Here is a 20,462-nt window from a genome sequence, read left to right on the forward strand (position 1 = left end):
GATGAAGGTTTTAGTATATAATTTAAAATTTATTAGGTTTTAGACAAAGCGGGCGAAGCCGCGGGCGGTAAGCTAGTATTAAATATCAGTAAGTACATACGTACCTAAGTCAGATTTCAAAGACTCTGTAGAGAGACATGAATAATATTATTTCTGTGTTACATGCATTTTTTGCATGAATAAATATTCAAAACAAGTCTAAAATCAATGAAATTGTAAAATTCAAATATTTTTGTATTATACAAAAAATGATAAATCAATACAGAATTGCTTTTATACTATAATTTATTTCTGTAATGCACTTTACATTTATATTTTCCATGGAGAAATAGTTAACAATGCAGTATAATCAATCTGTGGCATCTTATCAATTAGAATTGAATTTCTATAGACAACTTTAGATCTTTCTGTAAGTGATGCCTGTAGTATTAGTATGCACTGTGTAGCATATATCTTGATAAAGGAAATAAGAGCAAAATCTACTGAACATTTTCAAGAATTTATTACATTTAACAAATTACTACTAATTTGTATTCGGCTTCATAATATCCCTATATTCATCTACTTAGTGGACACCCTAGTGCGGCGATTCCATGAGAAGTTAACTCCATAGCTCTTAGGCCTGAACTGCTTCTCAGTTTTTGGTTCATCAATGTACCACATCCAGCCATTCTTTTCACAATGCTCGATAGCTTCATCAGGGGAGGTGAACTGAATCTTCATATTGGACAGAGGATCACCGGTCGATGTCCATCCCATCAGAGGGTTTTCCCAACGCTGCCTGGTGTCAAACTCCATTTCCCAGTGGTGGATATTGCTTGTGCCACTCTGCATGGCGTTCTTTGGCGGCTGGTAGATTCGAACTCTGCGGGTTCGTACATGCTCATCTGGAACACCAGTTATTGGTGTCAGGTCAACCTGGAAATTAGAATGAATGAATGAATGAAAATACTTTATTTGCACCAAAAACAAGGAAGCAATACGAAAAAAACACATACAAATGAATGATTGTTTTAAAAATAAAATACAGAATATGTGAACTAGTATGCGTTTCTTTTACCTTTACTACCATAAAATGGAATTTAATATAAATGGCTTAAGTAATTGCAACAGTCAACATTTTCACAATTAAAGTTAGATTTCTTAATCATTTTTATATTCAAACCATGGAACATTCTACTGTTTCACATTATGGTTAAACTGGTACGGAATTAGAAAAATGAATAACTACATAATATATTATCACTACATAGTATAAAACCAAAGTCACTTTCTCTGTCCCTATATGTTTAAATCTTCAAAAGTACCCAACGGATTTTTATGCATTTTTTTTAATAGTGATTCAAGGTCAGGCTTTTAGTATATAATTTATAAGGTAATTTATAAGATAATTTAGACAAAGCGTGCGAAGCCGCGGGCTGGTCGCTAGTATGCAATAAGATGTGTGAATTTAGTGTTGATAATAACTAATTGATAATACCGTCAACCGCATAGTCTATATTCGTCTACTATTACGTCTTATTATTAATAGTAATCTACATAATATTAACAAACCTTGGTTGGTACACAAATGCTTGATTCATAGACCTTTTTCTCCCTTGCTTCTTCCGGCAGCGCAATTACAGTTTCAGTATCGATTTTAGGGGCCTCTTTCCTATTTATGGGATTTTGATCGGAAGCAAAACGAGATGATCCAATTGATAAGGCAGGAAGACTTCTAAAACCCAAACACCCAAGATTATTCCTATGAAATTCTTCGTATGATTTTCATATGTATATATTTTTGTTTACCTTGAAATAGAGGTTTTAGACAACCTCGTTGCCGTTGTAATGGCCTTAAGCATGATTTTTCTCTTCAAATAGCTTTAAAATATAAAATCTTCGCCTGATTATCCAACAACTTATCCAGAAAAATTAATGACATTGACATTTGACAATCATATTGACAATTTACATTGGAAATAAGGAGTGTACGCCATACATTGATTATACCAAGTCTAGACAGTACATAGTGCTAAATGGCTAAAATCGAACTAACATAGAAAACAATGTTTATATAAATATGTCAAAAATATGTATATGTTACGCTGAAAGAACAACAACGCTTCTTGAGCGTAAACACAGAGCGTAAACATATAGACTACAAGCCCGCATAGGACAAAAATATGGGTCAAATGAACCACCAGGGGACATATCTAGAACGATAGCAGAGCAAAAAATAATAAGATTCATCACTATGCCGTCACTTGTAAGCTGTCCAACTGAGTGCAGATGAGAATTGAAAAGTACAGGTAGACTCGGTAAATTTTGGTCATATATTTTTGTACGGCATTCTTAACCATCGATAGATCCATTAAAAATAATAAGAAACCGCTCAGTGCCGTACAAAAATGGTGGTCCACCAAGTCGGAATTTTTATTTAATTTCCGAGAGTTACCGGGGGTAAATTTGGTCATTTGACCATGTACGGCATCTGTGTCATACTATTGCTATACTGCTTTTAATCCATTATTCCGCAACGCCATACAAAAATCATGGGGACAAGGGGAAAAAATCGAGAGTTGTAATCCCCTCTCTTTTCCCACTCCAGGGGGTCATTTGACACAACACGAAATAAATTTATTTTTAAAGTATTTTATGCATAGATAATATTTTTTCATGTGCCGTACATTTTCGTTGGTTCAAAGGGGAAAAATCTGAAAAAGAAAAAAATCCATATAACGAAATGTTTGCTTTATATTTTTATAATACAAGTCAATAACTGCGTTAAAAACAACCGACTTCAAACTTGCACTTGCAACATTTACAAATACAGACAAAAATGCTCATAAAATAAAAACTACTGGGCCTATCCGAATAAAATTTTTATGGGACCAATTCGACACCATCCCGCATCGAACAAAAAAAGAATCACGTAAATCGGTTCAGAAACCACGGAGTAATCGGTGTACATACATAAAAAAAAATAAAAAAAAAAAAAACATACCAGCCGAATTGATAACCTCCTCCTTTTTTTGAAGTCGGTTAAAAATATAAATATACATTAATATTAAGAAGCTCGAGGTGGTTAATTATCACCTTGGAAATTGACAGTCAGGTGGAATGGACTCCGTTAAATTGATGAACTAATAAAAAAGCTATGAACGAAAAGATGTGAATTATATGCAATCAGTCCATGAATACAGGTAAAGTCACAAGCAAATGCTAGTAATATATACATATTCAAAATGTACAAGTAAAGCGCTTTCAAATGATACCAAACACTGCATATTTATCTTAACTTTATTTTTTTACTCTGTATGTTTTGTCCGCTAGAGGGCGCCACATTAGATTTTGTGAAACCCCATATAGCCTTTAGCTAGCTAGTCGCTGGTTATCCAGTGAACAATTCAGACGCTTCTAATGATATGTCATTTGTCGAATTCTGATAAGTAGTTTAGAAGTTACGAGGGAATAGATGAACATACATACATGACCTGTAAACAACCATAACCCTCCTTTTGCTTTGCCGTAGTTGGGTAAAAATATGTTAATGCCGTACTGTATCAAATGGCCATAAAGCACCCTTAAAATTGTAGCTTTCGTCGCTTTCATCAGCCTAAAAGATGTGGTCTGCACAAAAATGTACGGCATCGTTTTTTCCTAATTTATCTATGTTAATACTATTTAAAACAACGAATAAAGTGTAGAAAACTATTATATTTCATTAATCTACGATGTTTAAACTTTAACAAAATTTCTGGTTTTGCATTTCTCTATAACTTTTTTTAGAACGGTTTCTTTTGAACGGCAATACTATACAACAATTGAATTTTACAATATCATGTTAAAAAAAAAGTTCCCGTACAGGGTCAAATGACCTTACAGCTCTTTATATCAAGAATTCGATGAAATTAAGATGATTATTGGTATACATTTAAAAGAACAATTATTTTTTGACGGCATTGCTTTTAATAGTACTTTTGAGTGCTAGATAATGTTTTGGAACCGAAGCCGTACTTAGTCAAATGACCCCCTGGAGTGGGGAAAGAGAGGGGATTGCAACTCTCGATTTTTTTCCCCTTGTCCCCATGATTTTTGTACGGCGTTGCGGAATAATGGATTAAAAGCAGTATAGCAATAGTATGACACAGATGCCGTCCATGGTCAAATGACCAAATTTACCCCCGGCAACTCTCGGAAATTAAATAAAAATTCCGACTTGGTGGACCACCATTTTTGTACGGCACTGAGCGGTTTCTTATTATTTTTAATGGATCTATCGATGGTTAAGAATGCCGTACAAAAATATATGACCAAAATTTACCGAGTCTACCTGTACTTTTCAATTCTCATCTGCACTCAGTTGGACAGCTTACAAGTGACGGCATAGTGATGAATCTTATTATTTTTTGCTCTGCTATCGTTCTAGATATGTCCCCTGGTGGTTCATTTGACCCATATTTTTGTCCTATGCGGGCTTGTAGTCTAATAGCTCACAACGCGTTGTGGTCGCATTAAAAGGCAGGCTCACAACATGAAATTCGTGTTGTGGCTCAAAATATAATACATTACTAACATTTTCTATTCGTTTATGAACCTTAAATCTAATGAATTTCTATTAGATATATTAAATTGAAGCTTGTTCGTCGTTACTTCTTACGGCACATAGCCGTCTTTGAACAATTTTTTTTTTGTAGTTAATTATTGCCGCGCATAGCCTGATGCATTAACAATAACCAGCAATAACCTGATTAAAATATTATATTAAAATCGATGTTTTAATCACAGTGAATAGTTGTGAGTGGTTAACATTAATCACTGGCAACTGACATGTCACAGATGGCTGGTGAAATTGACGTCTGACGAAACAAGATATGTCAAAAAGTAGGATTTTGCAAGGTGATCAAGTTTTCGCCGAAAATAGCAAATTAATTATTTTATAGCATTTTATATGTAATATTATAGCATTTTAGAATTTAATGTACCCAATTTCTCATTTCATAACGTAAATAATGTCTTCGCAATCCTTTTCCACTAAACGTAAATTCTGTGCATCTGGATTCTTGTAAAGGTATGTTGTATCAGTTTCTATTTATTCTAATGCATATCGAATGTCAAGGACGCCCAATATAAAATCTGGTGATAGCTACAAAAAATTTTAGAAAGTACTTTTTGATATCACTTATATTTTGATTGAAATACGAATAAACTAAGACTTAAATAACAACATTGATAATATTGTTTAGTGAATGATATACTGACTATGCCAAGCGACACTTACAATTTTTATTTTTTACTTTCAGACCGCACCAAAAACAATTATGTTGTTCTGAAGAAAAGGAGGCCCTACAGGGGTCTGGCTTAGCCAACCTCTGGTTTTTATTTGCTCACATTTAGTTCATTTTAAGATCAGTGTCATATCTACATTGTACCTGTTAACAAAATATCATAGAGTAACACAAAGTACACAATATTATATCATAAGAAATTTTTATTATTTCAACAATGAGTAAACCTGAAGCTGATTGCACAAAAAAGTGCAAGTCTCGCACACATGGACAAATATTAACAAGCGCAATAACCAAAAGGTCCATTAGTGATGCATCACTTGCCAGTTTTATCAAAGCAACTTGTGCAAATTTCACCAAAGCTTTCGATTTTGAGGTAAGTTTTGTTATTTACAATAACTTATGCATCAATTAAATGTTGCATAACATTTTATAATAAATTAAACCCATTATATAGTGTTCTTAATGATAGTGATAGCTAGCTATTCATTGAATGTATCTAAAATATTGATATTTTAATAACAGTAAACAATTTTTTCTCCTAGGGTCGTACGGCTTTGCATATGTCAGTATCAAGAGGTAGAAATGAATTGATGCATTGGCTTATCAAGCACTCTTCAGAAGCATTTATAAATGCAAAAGATCGAGAATCAGGCTACACACCTCTGCATAGAAGCATATTTTATGGACAAATACACTCGGCAGTGTCTTTAATTAAGATTGGTAAGTATAAAAAAAAGTTTGTGTGGTATGAAAATTACACACTAAATTATGTTCATACTGATAAAGGTGATAAAATAATACACAACAACAACAACAATTATGAATAGATAAGAACTTACGGTTTGGTTGCTAGAGATTGTTTAAATCTTATCAATAAAATTATATCACTTTATACTTTTACTTCTTTACTTTATCATCAAAAAACAAACTCAAAAGCATCGAAATTGAAAAAAATTTTTTTTCAAAACCAAAATTTTTTTATTAAAAAAAAATTTTTTTTATTCAAGTCTCGTTATTAAATACATTCTCTTCACTATTATATATATTTTATTTATTTAATTATAGGCGTATACCCAGATATATTAGACAAGGATGATTATAAGGCCTTTGAGCATGCAATGCTCGATCGTCAATACATTTGCAAAGTTTGTAACGACATGCCAAATGATGTGTATGTATGGGGCAGTAACTCCAACTATACACTGGGCACGGGATCCCACCAGCCTAAGAACATGCCAGATCTGCTGACATGCTTCAGTCGGACTAATGAAGATATTAGACAAGTCAGTATTTTTTTTTGTCTGTGCTACTTTGGTAAAAAATTTTTTTATTTCTAAAATTAATTTTATGACTAACTATAAAGAATTGAAGTTTTTCTACGTTTTCTAACATGCTTTTTATGTTGACTTCACTATAAAGTCTGTTATGGTTACAACTTGCTTATTGAATTAACTGTATCCTGGGTTTTAGCATATGAGGATTTATTAGATTCATGTGTTTGAGCGACATTCAACAATAAAGTTTTAGATATTAGATATAGCTGTATCCAATATCATAGTAACTACTGTGCGTGACATGATATCGATTGCTCAGCTATCAAATTTTTCTTGATAGGTATTTAATTACAAATAAATATGCTACTACATATTTTAAATGATAGGAACTCAGGGAAAATTCTCCACTTTCGTATTTTTGCCCTTGTAAATATTGTACCATAGTTTTTGCAACTTAAATCGTATCTAAATTGTGTTGCTTTGTCCTGTCTATAAATGATATTATGCAATCTTTATGCAATCATTATGCAATTTATTAAAAAAATATAAAAATGTCATTTCACATGTCTCTATGACATATAATATGTTGTCTCTTTGATGTAGTTCTTGTTTAGTTTTTTAATTCAATCATCAAAATGCATACAGTGGGTCTACCGCGCACATGTCTCGGTTTTACAAACTTTTTATTTTTCCTCTTGGGCCTTATAAGCTTGGCGATTTGTCTTTGGTGCATGATAAACACCGAGTTCTTCACAGAAGTTAATTACACTGTGACCAAAAGTTCTTTAGTGTCAGCTATCGCGAATTTCGTCAATCTAAAGCTCTGGTTTACTCCAATGACGACCATATTAATACCAGTTGCTTGTCTCGCTGTGTTAACATCTTGTTGCGGCGTCCTTGGAGCAGGATGTAGAACTAAATGTGCCATAAAATCATACATCTTCCTCGTCACTGCTTTATCCTTCACTTCATTCTGGCTATTCTTCGTTTCGGGCATTTATAATATTTACACGGATAACCCAAAAACACGAAGTTATTTACGCACTGCCGTAACACGTTACTATGGCAGGGACCATGATCTTATAACTTATGTTACGAATAAAATTATGGTAGACTATGAATGCTGCGGAGTGGATAACTATCAAGATTTTTTTAGTACCCTTTGGCAGAAGAATAACATGGATAAAATATATCCAATGCAGTGTTGCAAACTAACGAATAAAACGAGTTTAGTACCCGTTTCTAAAAATTGTACTCAAAGTATAGAGAATATCGAGGCTTATATTGATAAAGGTTGTTTCAATGCGTTGAGACAGTCAATTAAAGATAATAAAGCGAAGATTATATTTTATGTTGTGTTAATTCTATTTGCATATTCAGTTATCATGCTTTTCGCATATTGTATTATTCGTGGTGAGCCACTAATAGGAGCTATTGCTGGTGATTTCGCGTCTTATATTCCAACTGTAGATAATTTGGACAAAGTGGTTGTTTCCAACTCCTCTCTAGATAACATGATGTTTGCTGAAGAACCACCAAAGAAAGTAGTCAGGGTTGTTTCAGCCATCAACCCAGGATTAACGTATAAATTGACATCGAGTGTTTACGGTGGAAATCATGGTTTCTCTGGAGATAGGAGATCGTTTACAAAATAAAGAAATTAAATCAAATCTTGTGTTCATTTTTACTGCCCAATTATTTTTTTTTACTATACCGACTGCTAGTGATATAAGCTCATAAAAGCTAAAATCCACCAATTTGTTTACACTACGAAACTAAATAATTTAATTAAATAATTGCGGGGATTTGCACATAACCCTGGGGTGCTGCAATCCCTGTCTTTATGTGTGCCGGACAAGTACACTGAGAAGCGTCACAGGCCGCCGCTACTTTATGTCCCTCAGGCGCGATTCGCGAACCATGCTGCTCGCGAAGTCTCCTCTCGTGCGAGCACTACACATTCTCAATGACGTCCATGGCAACGTGGACATTTTTACGTGCCCGTTGGGTGAATTAGCAAAGGTTCTTCTGTATATTATTAGCTATTAATTGTATTTTTATTGTGTTTATTTATTTCTTAGATTACTATCTAGTTTGTTAGTTTAAGTTGTTTTATTATTAGTTTAGTTTTTGTGTAAAGTTTTAGTGTAAGTCAATACCGCATTAGGTTAAGCCTGTAAAGGTAATTGATGTAATGATAAATAAATTAAATTAAATAATAGTAAAAAAGCGTCTGCAAACGGAAAACAACTTGTACCGTTATAGCATAGCTTACCTCGCTTTTGCGGAGAGATGTTACTTGGTATGTAGCTTTCCAATGGTAAAATAATTTCAAAAGTGATAAAAGCCAAATATTAGTGTAGATTATCAGTATTGCGTATTCTTTACTATATCAGACAGCGATATTAACGTGCAACATTATAGCTCCAATGAAAATGAAAATGAAAATGAAAAATTATTTATTTCAGCAAAACCACAGTATGTTACAAAACAAAATTTAACAACATCGTATTTTGCTGTCACTTATTATACAATATAAATTATTAACTGTAGCTCCCACACTAAGAGAACTTGTGTCGTGGCCCGTGGGAGCTGGTACGATTATAAAAAATGGATTTGCTCGTGGTACCGTAATTGTTGATTAAAAAGATTTAAAATTACTAATTTAAATATTTGTTATAGGTGTGTCTAGGTAAGTTCCACAGCGTATTCCTCAATAGCAATGGCTCGGTGTGGTCCGCTGGCCAGCCAAGCCGAGCGGGTGGTACGATGGCCACTGCTTTACGACCTACCCTCGTGAAGTTACATGAACCTTGTAGGCAGGTGGCCTTGACTCTCACCTCTACGGTGTTCCTGCTGCAGAGCGGTGCGGTATGTTTTAAATTTATAAAAAAAGTTATTAATGTTGTGGTATAGTAATTGTGGTCAAGTTATAAACCAGATTTCTTTTATTTCTGAATCGTGTGTTTTTACATTAGTTTTTCAATACTTGGTAGAGAATTAAAGTCGCTGCCAGGATTGTTGTAAAATATGAAAATTATCACTAAATATAATTTCAGTGTATTTTGCCTATCTGATAGTTGGCTATTTGTGCCGGTTTTTACATACTTTGTCATTTACATTAATTTAAAAAGAAAGTTCTGGTGTTTCAATTTTACTGCCTACAAAACGACATAACATTTAAATTTCAGATGTACCAATATTCCTCGACCAGTTCTGACAATACAAACCCAGGGTCTAAAGTGGCCACAACAAAGTATCAGATATCGAATCCCATAGGCGTGTGCGCGGGACGGTCGCACGCGGTGTTGTGGAACGCAAGGGGAGTTTACACTTGGGGTATTAATTTGGGGCAATTGGGGCACCAGGCTGAGGATAAAGTTGTCCCAACGCCGAAGAGAGTAAGTGTACAGTTATCATGACGATAAATAAAATATTTTTGGTAATTAATGGATTTGACTGAGTTGAAATTTAAATAAATAAATATTTATTTATTTAAATTTCAACAGGTTTCAACCTGTTGATTCATGTGATTAATTGGGTCAATCAATTTTTAAAGGTCCCGATCATAATTTTCTCGTATTTTTTTTTTAAACTTAATTTTCAGCATTTTACTATTTCATTTAGAAGATAATTCTTCGTAGATTAAGATTATATAGGCAGCAGTGATGTTGATTAAATACATTTGTGGATTTAACTTCACGAACCGATCTATTCACGGGAAATAATGTCCTTTGGACAACTTACACAATAGTACTTTTTTAAATGTTAAATTCCCTTCAGAATTAAAATAAATTCTTCTAATATTAAATAATAAATAATATTTTGATATTTGTTCTATTTACACCCAAAATACGAAATATTTTTATTAAAATTGAAACGAATGATGTCTTTTGAACAACCAAACAATGTTTCATATATAAAAAAGTTTCAGTAAAGCGGAAATAGTGATATTTTTTACAAAAAAACTATTAAAGCGAGGTTGTTACGTATCGTATTATTGATTTTACTTAATTTAAATGAACTGATTCTCGATATAACTGAATGAAAGAAGTATAATGTGATTTTCATATGGGGACATCTTAGTCGTCTTGATTTTTGAAATGTTAAAATTACAATTAAACTAGACATAAAATCGCGTCATAAAAATGTGTTCCCGAAACAGCCGAGTAATAAACAAAACATTATTGTCCTAGGGACAACCAAATTGTCCATGGTGCAACCACTTTGGTTGGCCAAGTGACTGGTTGTCCGCGGGACATTTTTAAAATTTTGACCCGCCAAGCAAATACTATTGTTATTTTATATATTAATCTCAGCTCACACTAAATTATAGACGAAAGCGCATCTCGTGTAGTATAATTGATAACAATGCATCAAGTACTTATGTTTTAATCACAGTTGTCTGACGGACTGACAATAAAGCCACCCCACACTCACCAACGTTGCTCGGACGACTGTTGCCGTGATTTTATACAAATCAAAATGGCGTTTGAGCCCGACAGTTAATTATTGTGTTTAGCTTGTTGTTTAGGAATCTACCGCGCACTCTGTGTTTTGTTTCCATAACTAAATTACGGTTGTCTGTGAGACCTGTGCCATGTAGATGATTTATGGGGACATAAGTAAAATGCCTGAAAATCATATTATATCCAATAAAAAAAAAATTATTTGTATGTTTTTATGTCAATAATCATTAACTGAAACAAGAAGTGTATTTGGTATTTATGGTCGTGATAGTATGTGTTCGTGATGCGAAGTTTTTTAATGCATTGTAGCTTGGGGACAAATGTGATAGTACTGGAAAATTGCATTTAGTCTCTGGACAACCATGAAACTACGCACAAATTAATAAAACAAGTAAAATATTGTTTACAATAATGTTAGAAAATATTAAAAAGAATATAATTAAAACCAATTTAACTCTTTATGATTTCATGTTTATTAATTATCGTTCAGGGACATGATGCGTGTACCGTCGGACCATTAAAAGTTGATCGACCCAATTATTTAAATATGTAATTTTATTAAATTTGTTAACGAAAACAACTTTTCCACACTGGTTAACTATTTTTTTTTTACCCATAATGCTATGTATTAAAATAAATAAAATCTCAGGTTGCCATATCGATGAATAATAAAGAAGAGACAAAATTCGAGCTGGTAGATGCTTCAGACGCTGCGACAGTAATTTCGACCAGCCGAGGCGATGTTTACCTCCTACATAAGTATATTTGCAAGAAAATCGCTGTTAAGTAAGAATTTTTATTTTTTTTTATAAATGATAATTTCAATGAAATCCAAATATAACATGAAAAAAAAAACATTGAATTTTAAATAAGTAGTGTTATTTGTGAAAGAACTTATTATTGCGATACAATAGGGAAACACTATTTAGACTTGTCATGTGTAATACTCTAAATGTTATCTACCCGCTAAGAGTACAATGTCTTTTTGTTAATACGTTTTAAATACATTTTCAGACAGATCAACTTACACCAAGTATGTGTAGAAGCAAAAGTTAGTGAGACAGGAACATATTCTCGAGTTACTGTCTTATTGCTAACAAATGTTGGACAACTTATGATATGGCAAGATACTACCAACCGTCTTACCAGGTTTGTACATTGATTATACATTGTTTTAAAAGTATGTACTTAATTTAATTTTAATTGTTAGAATTATGTAAATAAAAATAGTTTGGAAAATCCAAAAGTGCACGCCTCATAATTTTTTTTTAATAATTATTTATTAATTATTATTTTTGTTTATTTAATAACAATTAAACCACATCGAATCAGACCCTGAAAAATGAAAGGGTTCTATTCCTGAGCATACTCAAGCGTAAGAGAAAAAAAAAGACTCGATTAGTAAAGTATTTCGGTCGCTATCGTGTTAACAAGAAAAAGGATCCGCACATACAGACACACGGACGTCCAAGACAGAACTTTTTTAAACTGTTTTTTAACTAGTTTAAATAACAAAAATGACATCAAAAATATCATGAACGTTAAAAATAGTGTTTTTTCTTAATATGTGTGTGTATGTATTATCTTACAAGTGCAATGTATGATACATAAAGACATTTTAAGTTTGAAAAATCAGATGTTTTGCGCGAAGCGACAGTAGTACCCACCTCAACGCTTCGCTTATGAGGCGTGCAAAATTAATCATCAATTATTTATCTTTTAAATAAGGTACATACTGCCACATAGTACATTAAACAACTTTTCCTAAATTAAGAATACCGTAATTTTGTATCTATTTACCACAAACTACACAACAGTCAAATGATTCGACACTTTGTTGTAGATGCGTCTTCGGCCTCACTCACCAAGTAAAAATAACGCAAGTAGCGTTAACCCACGACGCTCTCTATTTCACAACTAAATACGGCGAAGCGTTCATTGGTCACATTTCGCGCAAGACCACGCCCACTCCAATCCAACCAATCAGGAAAGAGAAAGAGAAAGATAGCGGCAAAACGGCGCTAGTTAAGTTTTTAGAGAAGGACGACTGTACTTCTGTGAAGATTATCAAAATACCAAACATACATAGAGCTACGGCTATTGCGGTCGATTATGAGGGATTGAATTTTGCGTGCTTACAGGTATTTGTTAAATTACCATGGAATTGTGTTTAAATGTATGATTTTGTGTTATATAATAGTAATTTTCCCTATTATCATCACTGCATTGATTTTAACGCTATAAGATTATCATTTATAAGTTATTAATTATTAAAAAAATGTCTCTCATTTCTTACTAATATTCAAATATTTAAAGGCATTTTTAACTGCTTATCACCATATTTCCCTAATTTATTTTGTATTCTTTAATTACTTGCAATTTTTCAAAATTATTTTTTCATACAGTTATTGTAAAATAATTAATTATTAAATTACATACTTATTTTAGAATAAACCAACGTGTGGTCTATTATCGGTGCCGGAATTATCTCCAACGAGTCTCTCAAAACACATGGAATCTCTCGTGGAAACTGCTTCGGAAGATGATTTATTACATGATGTCATTTTTAAGGTACATATAATATAATTTATTATTTCATAACATCAAATTATGTATTTACTACAATTTTTTGTGTCATATATATCTTAAATTTTTTTTATAGCAGGTTTTAAATTTTAATTAAGTATATAAATTGCATGCTTTCACTTTAAAAAAATCTTAATAATATCTACAAACTTTTGTGAAATAAAATGCATGAAGTATTGTTTTATCAATCATTGTCACCTACAAGATTTTAATATTAACATTTTGATTTCACACAGATTGGATCAAAGATGTTCCCAGCGCATATGTTCATAGTCGCGTCAAGCAGCGAATTATTATACAACCTATATCAAGAAGCAAAAGCAACAAATATAAATGATGAAAAACCCATCATTTGCTTGGAGAATGTCCTTCCAGAAGTTTTTGAACGGATTCTAAAATACATGTACACTGGGTCGTGCGACGTTGCCGAACCGGGCCCGTGTGGATTGAAGATAAGGAAAGAAGATGTAGTTGGTGTCAAGAAAGAAAGAGATGTAGATATTGAAGAAGAAGTTATTGGTAAGTTTATTATTATAAGAGATTTGGTGTACAGTTTTTTCGAGATTGTATTTAATCAGTTAAGTTTCAAATGCTTTCAGTAAGTTTCATTGTTTTTTTAGTTAATTAATAACTCAGGCCTCGGAATCACAGACACAATAGAAAATCTATTGTGTCGTGGACCGATCGGGCCGTTCGGGGCTCAATGGGTTAAATCACTTTAAACTCTTTAACTAAGTGTTTATTATATTTTAAACATACAATTAAATGTTACGTGTACACAATATTAATCTGTACTCGTAACATTTTATTTTTTAAATACCATCTACAGTTTGAAAAAATGTTTTTTAGAAAACCCATCAGAAATATCAGCATTCGAAGTGTACAAGAACCAAGATAAACGCAAGAATAACAAACGTCGTCAGAACGGAACGAACGCGGCACCTCGCCCGCCCAAATTGTATTGCGATCCCGTGAAACTTGTACAGACCTCCGCTAAGAAATTACAAGTTGTGGGACTGCATAAGTTGCTTGAGAAATTCTAGTGAGTGGTTTTTGCTTGATTCTTAGATAAATTTGATTTTAACAAAATATTGTGATTAATTTATTTAAGTTGTGTTTTGTTTTTAATGTCTTAATTTTGTTTTAAAAAAATAATTAATTATAGAAATTAATTATTTTTTCCATGTATATAAATGTTTTCTATTTTTGGTGGTGGTTTATCCACATTCAGATATTCAATAAAATACGAATTAATGGATTTGCAAACGTGTATTTTCATTCTTTTATTTTACTGAAAAAAATAAATTATCTTACCTAGTTACTCTACATTCCTCGAAAAATGTAGTCAACTCTACCATTTTATCTAATTCTATAAAGTAACACAATAATTTTATTATTTCAGCTACAAAGAAGACTCAATACGTCACCGAGAGAGTTCCTCATACACAAAGAACCCCCCGCTAACGTGGGACCGGGACAGTTTTCCCGAACTAGTAGATACTAACGTGTGCTCCAAAGATGGCGTCCTTATATCCGCGCATAAGTGCGTGCTAGCGGCCAGGTTGGAGTACTTCCATGGCATGTTTATGCACTCTTGGACTGAGGTATGAAATAAGTTAAGGGTATACAAATATTTTGAGTCAAGTTTAGGTTGAGTTTTTTTTTTCTGGTCATTTTTAGTGACAAATATTTATTTTGTAAAAGTGAGGGTATTATGGAAAGTTTCATGTATATGCAGAATTATTCATTCATTTTATTTATTTGGGCACTGCAATTTATTAGGAAAATACGATTCTCTAGATTAAGGCAATTACACGGTTCAACGACCTTAATGATTCTGTCACTACATTTGAATTTGTTTTTTTAACCGCCCTCTATAATATACATCATTGTTGAAGTAAAAGTGACCAAAGATTATGAAATTGTACACTGTATCGTATTGTATCGTAATGTGTTAGTGGTTTCTACCTAATTTATGATTTCTCTGAGAGGCAGTAACATATTGCATTTATGAATAGTAAATATTACACAATATTTACTACTACTATGTATGTTGTAAATGTAATGTAGGAAGACTCATCTTTCAACATTAACCGTTATAAGCAAAGTCTCTACTACATGACCCATTCTGGAGACCTTAATATGACTAAGCAAGTAATTATAAGTTCTAGAGTGGGGAACAGTTAAGAAAACACCAAAGAAATTAATTTTATTCTACACGGACTCTACTATATTCTGGAAACCTGATGATGACTAGGGTGGAGAACATCTCACCTACAGAGATATTAGATAATATAAAAGATGGAGTACATTATTTGACGTAATTCTATAGAACGGCCTCTATCAGGCAAATGTATTTAGCGTTCTCTGTACATCTCTACATAGGTACCTATTAGGAATATTTCTTATAATAATATTTAAAATGACGCCTTATTTGATTATTATACTATTGGGTTGTAGAATAAAAACGCCTTCGTTACAATTAATATTTTATTATTCCTTCGGTACAGTCACTTGATAGTTTTCTTAAATCTTAAATAAATCACAAGGCACGGCTATGGCACTTATAGACCGCACTGGTCGGCTGTTTAAGATCAATTGGCTCGCTGATCGTCTCTTCAAAAAATGTAAGCGATCGACTGACAACTAACCGACTGGAGGGGAGGTTAAGTTGTCAGGCGGTAGATTATAAATAGGTACCAGAAAACCTTGTCGAAGGAAATGTACTATGTATGATTTTAAAATTTGTAACACGAATCTATTTCTTTCTTCTTCGGAGAGTCACTGCAAAGGAATTATTTTTATATAATTTATATTTTTATGAATCATGAAATCATCGGTTCATCCAGTTAAAAGTGCGGAGGTAACGGAACCAACAAAGAGTTCAGTTGAATTGAGAATTTCGTCCTTAAGGCGTCGGTTAAAAATGTTGTTATCGGTTTAAGTCAGTTTTGACTTTCCTACGATTTTATTATACCTAGTATCAGATTTTCGGCGGTATGGCGACCATTTGGAATCGTCCGAAAAGTATGGCATGACGATTTTCGTAAATGGCTGCATGACGATGGTTACCTGTGCAAAAGTTAGCCTGGTACAAATGGTTGAATTGTTTTTTTTAAATCAACACATTCACGTCGCGTCGGTATGGCGGGCTTTCAGTCACAACGAAAAGTATGGCATGTCACTACCGCCTACATCTTTTTTATGGGCTATCGGTAAATTCTAAAATTTTTGTGTTACAAATCGTTTGACTTTCGCTATTTATCCGACGAGTTCGACTAACGCCCACGCGACTAGTCCGCCGGTACTAGTGTTCTGACCATCATTTTTCTTTTTGTCATTGCGTACTACTTAAGAGTTAATTTTGTGTCAGTATCTCCCGACTCCTGGTCTAATATAATATTTTACTGCCAAAAATTATCAACACTGGATATTATTCAATGACGCCTCTCAAAAACAAAACTAATTTTCAAACAGATTTTTATATCTTTACATACCTATTTTTAACTTTCATTTCATGAACTGCTCATGTAAATATCTATAACAATCTGGTTTAATTTAACAAAACATTCAAATCGGTGAATTTTAGCGTTATTTTGCAAAAAAAACCGCACGTACAGTCCCCCGTCCGAGTCGAACTGACACCGTCAAATTTCGTCGAAAATATGCAATATAGGTGAGGTTTTATGTGGGTTTTATTATAAATTCGAGTTTTTTCTTGATAATTTAACAATAATAATGAAAATTGAAAATACAATCAATACACATTGTTACAAATATTATAACATATTTTTTGGTATAAATTTCATATATAAATATGTAGCCGTTTTCCTAACAAAATGCGTTTTATGTTCAAAAAGGGGTTGATTTGTATGTATTTTTTTTATGTTTAGGCCGTTCTAAAATGAAAAGTAAACAATACACTTTGTTAATTATATCCTTGAGTATCACATATATTTTTTTTAAGACAATCGTACCAACAGTTTCCTCAACAAAATTCAATATGTATAAGGTGTTTTTCGGTTTTGACCATAGTAATCCCCTTAAGGGTATACATTATAGTTCATAATCGATCTTTTGTTTCAGAGCAAATTGCTATCCAAAGTAACAATACCAATCAACCACGGCATTCTCTTGCCAATTATCAACTTCTTGTACACCGATGCGTGTCCCGAAATACAAAAGTCTGACAGCATCGATTTCATTTGCAGCATGCTCATTGTGTCCGACCAACTCTTTATAGGTCGCCTTAGAGAAATGTGCGAAGTAGCTCTAGCCAACCTAATCACTTTGAAAAACTGCGCAGAATTATGCCAATTTGCCCACACATACAACGCTACCCAACTCAAGCAGTGCTGTATGGAATATATATCGTTAAACCTCGCAAATATCCTCGAAAACAGAGCTCTAGACCCCTTAGAAGAGGAATTGCTTGAGGATATAAGCAAATATTACTGCAAATTTAACCCCATAATGTCTTCCCGTATTATAACCCCCTTTTCAATTGCACCAAGCGATGAAACTATTGAGGAATGCGCTAATAACTATCCCGTAGATTTGGATTACATTGATGAAGAGTATGTTAAAGATAGCAGTATTGTGGAAGTCAGTAAAAAGAAGACAAAGTCGAAAAAAATTGAGTACACGGAAAGTGAAAAAGCTAGAATGCGATATGAATCCGTTAGTTCGGTGACGTCTTTAGATCTGAACGACACGTCTGGCGATATCACTCTATCCCTCAAAGAAATATCGAAAGAAACAGTAAAGTCATCTGAGAAAACTAACAAATGGACTGAAGTGTTATCCCCTCAGCAAAAACAACAAAAAGTTGTTCAAGCGCGTTTAAAAGCAATATCGGCTGCAAAAGAAATACTCAATGAAGCACCCGCTAACACTTTTACGAAACTTACTAAAAATAATTCATCAACAACTATCCAAGAACTTAACTCGCCAACTACGTCAAGAATGTCCACATCACCACAAGAATCTACAATAACTGAACTTGTTAATAGAAATTCTCATTGTAATTTGGTAATCAGTCATGTTGGTCCAAAACTATCTCAAAAGCAAAGAAAAAAATTGGCCGCAAATGAAAATGGCTCTGTTCAGACTTTGGACACTTATTTGGCTAATAAATTGAATGTTGGATCACCACCAGATAAACCGAAAAATCCTTGGAAAATATGTGAAGCACCTGTTGCTAGCAGCAGTCCAAAATCGAATCAAAAATCTTTGCAATTCGATCAAATACTCGCTGATCAAAAGAAACAAAAAGACGACTCGTCAAGAATCATGTCGAAACCATTAACTTTGACTCAGGTAAGAATTAAGATATAATATGCAACAAATATAACATTATAATGTGTTATTTTTAGGGTTCCTATTGATATTGTAAAACGGAACTTATGAATTTTGAAATAATAAAAAAAGCTTTAGTAATGCATGAGAAAAAATATAAATGAAGGAGTGTTATTTACAAACAACATATAAGTCTACAAAAATTAATTTTTATAAAATTTTCAGCTTGAAGACAAAGCTATAGAAGATCTGGAACGATTCTACAACATCCATGAAGTAGATGATGAACTGATAACGGTGAAACGCATTGAGCTTCAGGTCTCCTCTCCACAGTGGATTCATACTGCCCCAAAGTGATATTTAAGTGCTATTTTATATTTTACATATTGTAACAATAATATTATGAAATAAATATTTAAAATAATGAGTGTATTATTTTTTATTTCAATATTTTTTTTAATAATTAAATCGAAGCTTGTTTTTGTTGTTTCCATTAGTTAAAATTTATTATTAGATGAAACTTTCACAAACCAATCAGAGCCTGGTTAAGACTTCCCTAGACTTTAAAAAAAATTAAATTTTCTAAAGATTGGGTATGAAATGAAACACCATAGTATTAATTATCTTTTCTAAATTCACAACATTAGCACTACAACTTATATTATATTATTAATTTAGAGGGGGGAAACCTTTTAAGAGCTGATTTAACTGTCTATGAGTTAACTTCTTTTCTCCCGGGACTAGAATACCTTTTTTTCCCATTTCCCGTTGTACCTTTGCTCTTGCACTATATTCATTGTAACAATTTTGAAATGCGCCAACCTCCTTCAGGCATTCCCGTTGGTTGAAATCCGACTTTTTAAAACATGCGAATAGTACTGCCATTTCTTGCATACAAACGGCTTCTTTTGTTATATCGCCCTTCCCTGAAACTGCCTTTCTCAATGTTAATGGAAGTAGCATTTGAAATCGTACAGGTTCCCTTTGATATCTTCTTGCATTTTTACTATTTGGAGCCCAAAAAGGTATGTTTAATCTCATTTTGGCTTGAACGAGCGAGAAGCCTTGTTACTCCCAAAAGACTACGGCTTCAATTTAGATTATTCACTAATATCTTTATAAAGATTTTAAAGTAGAAATTTCTTCATTTCTATTACGTATTAATTGCAGTTATTTAAATTTAAGGTTATATTATTTTATGCAATTTGAAACTGTCACATTGACATTTGACACTGGCAAAATACAGATAGCATAATGAGCTAGAGATTATATCAAGTTAGAGCTATGATATATCTTGCCAGAAGCCACAGATTACAATGTTTATGTACATATATTCCCCGTTTTCCAATTACAGAGCATAATGCGACTCAGTGCCGCACAATGCCGAATTATGCTGATGCTTAATTGGAACGTGAAACGCACCAGCAGATTGCGCTTAGTTCAGTGTTGAAAAAAAAAAATATTCATAGAGTTAGCAATAACCTCATTAATGTGTAAATAAAGTGGTATACATAATAATTGGTTGAAAAATATTTACGATTATTTTAAGTAATTTGGATTTT

General features: G+C 32.9%; 4 protein-coding genes across 4 annotated transcripts; 2 read left to right on the top strand and 2 right to left on the bottom strand.

The window, feature by feature from the left end:
• Positions 1-267: 267 nt before the first annotated feature.
• ND-18 (NADH:ubiquinone oxidoreductase subunit 18) lies at positions 268-1,935 on the bottom strand. Its single transcript, XM_090110854.1, has 3 exons — positions 1,792-1,935; positions 1,555-1,717; positions 268-918 (listed from the first exon to the last, which is right to left on the bottom strand). Exons 1-3 carry the CDS (start codon positions 1,842-1,844, stop codon positions 562-564), a joined length of 573 nt encoding a protein of 190 aa, XP_089966980.1. The 5' UTR covers positions 1,845-1,935; the 3' UTR covers positions 268-561.
• A 2,901-nt stretch (positions 1,936-4,836) lies between these two features.
• Positions 4,837-19,324, top strand: LOC149901908 (inhibitor of Bruton tyrosine kinase). The gene is made up of 15 exons (XM_090110651.1): positions 4,837-5,053; positions 5,286-5,646; positions 5,816-5,993; positions 6,339-6,556; positions 9,230-9,418; positions 9,739-9,948; positions 11,666-11,802; positions 12,031-12,165; positions 12,860-13,157; positions 13,465-13,587; positions 13,839-14,121; positions 14,452-14,644; positions 15,005-15,206; positions 17,689-18,921; positions 19,126-19,324. The coding sequence occupies exons 2-15, from the start codon at positions 5,488-5,490 to the stop codon at positions 19,255-19,257; spliced, it is 3,690 nt and encodes a 1,229-aa protein (XP_089966777.1). The 5' UTR covers positions 4,837-5,053; positions 5,286-5,487; the 3' UTR covers positions 19,258-19,324.
• LOC149901909 (tetraspanin-1-like) lies at positions 7,056-8,445 on the top strand. Its single transcript, XM_090110658.1, has one exon. The coding sequence runs from the start codon at positions 7,183-7,185 to the stop codon at positions 8,200-8,202; it is 1,020 nt and encodes a 339-aa protein (XP_089966784.1). The 5' UTR covers positions 7,056-7,182; the 3' UTR covers positions 8,203-8,445.
• A 192-nt stretch (positions 19,325-19,516) lies between the features above and the next one.
• Positions 19,517-20,127, bottom strand: LOC149901910 (small ribosomal subunit protein mS37). Its single transcript, XM_090111034.1, has one exon. The coding sequence runs from the start codon at positions 19,939-19,941 to the stop codon at positions 19,570-19,572; it is 372 nt and encodes a 123-aa protein (XP_089967160.1). The 5' UTR covers positions 19,942-20,127; the 3' UTR covers positions 19,517-19,569.
• Positions 20,128-20,462: the final 335 nt, after the last annotated feature.

This window comes from Colias eurytheme, chromosome 16, assembly GCF_061535395.1.
Source record: "Colias eurytheme isolate Ceu_HAF_F1 chromosome 16, ilColEury1 Martin Lab GWU primary, whole genome shotgun sequence".
Classification (NCBI taxonomy): domain Eukaryota; kingdom Metazoa; phylum Arthropoda; class Insecta; order Lepidoptera; family Pieridae; genus Colias; species Colias eurytheme.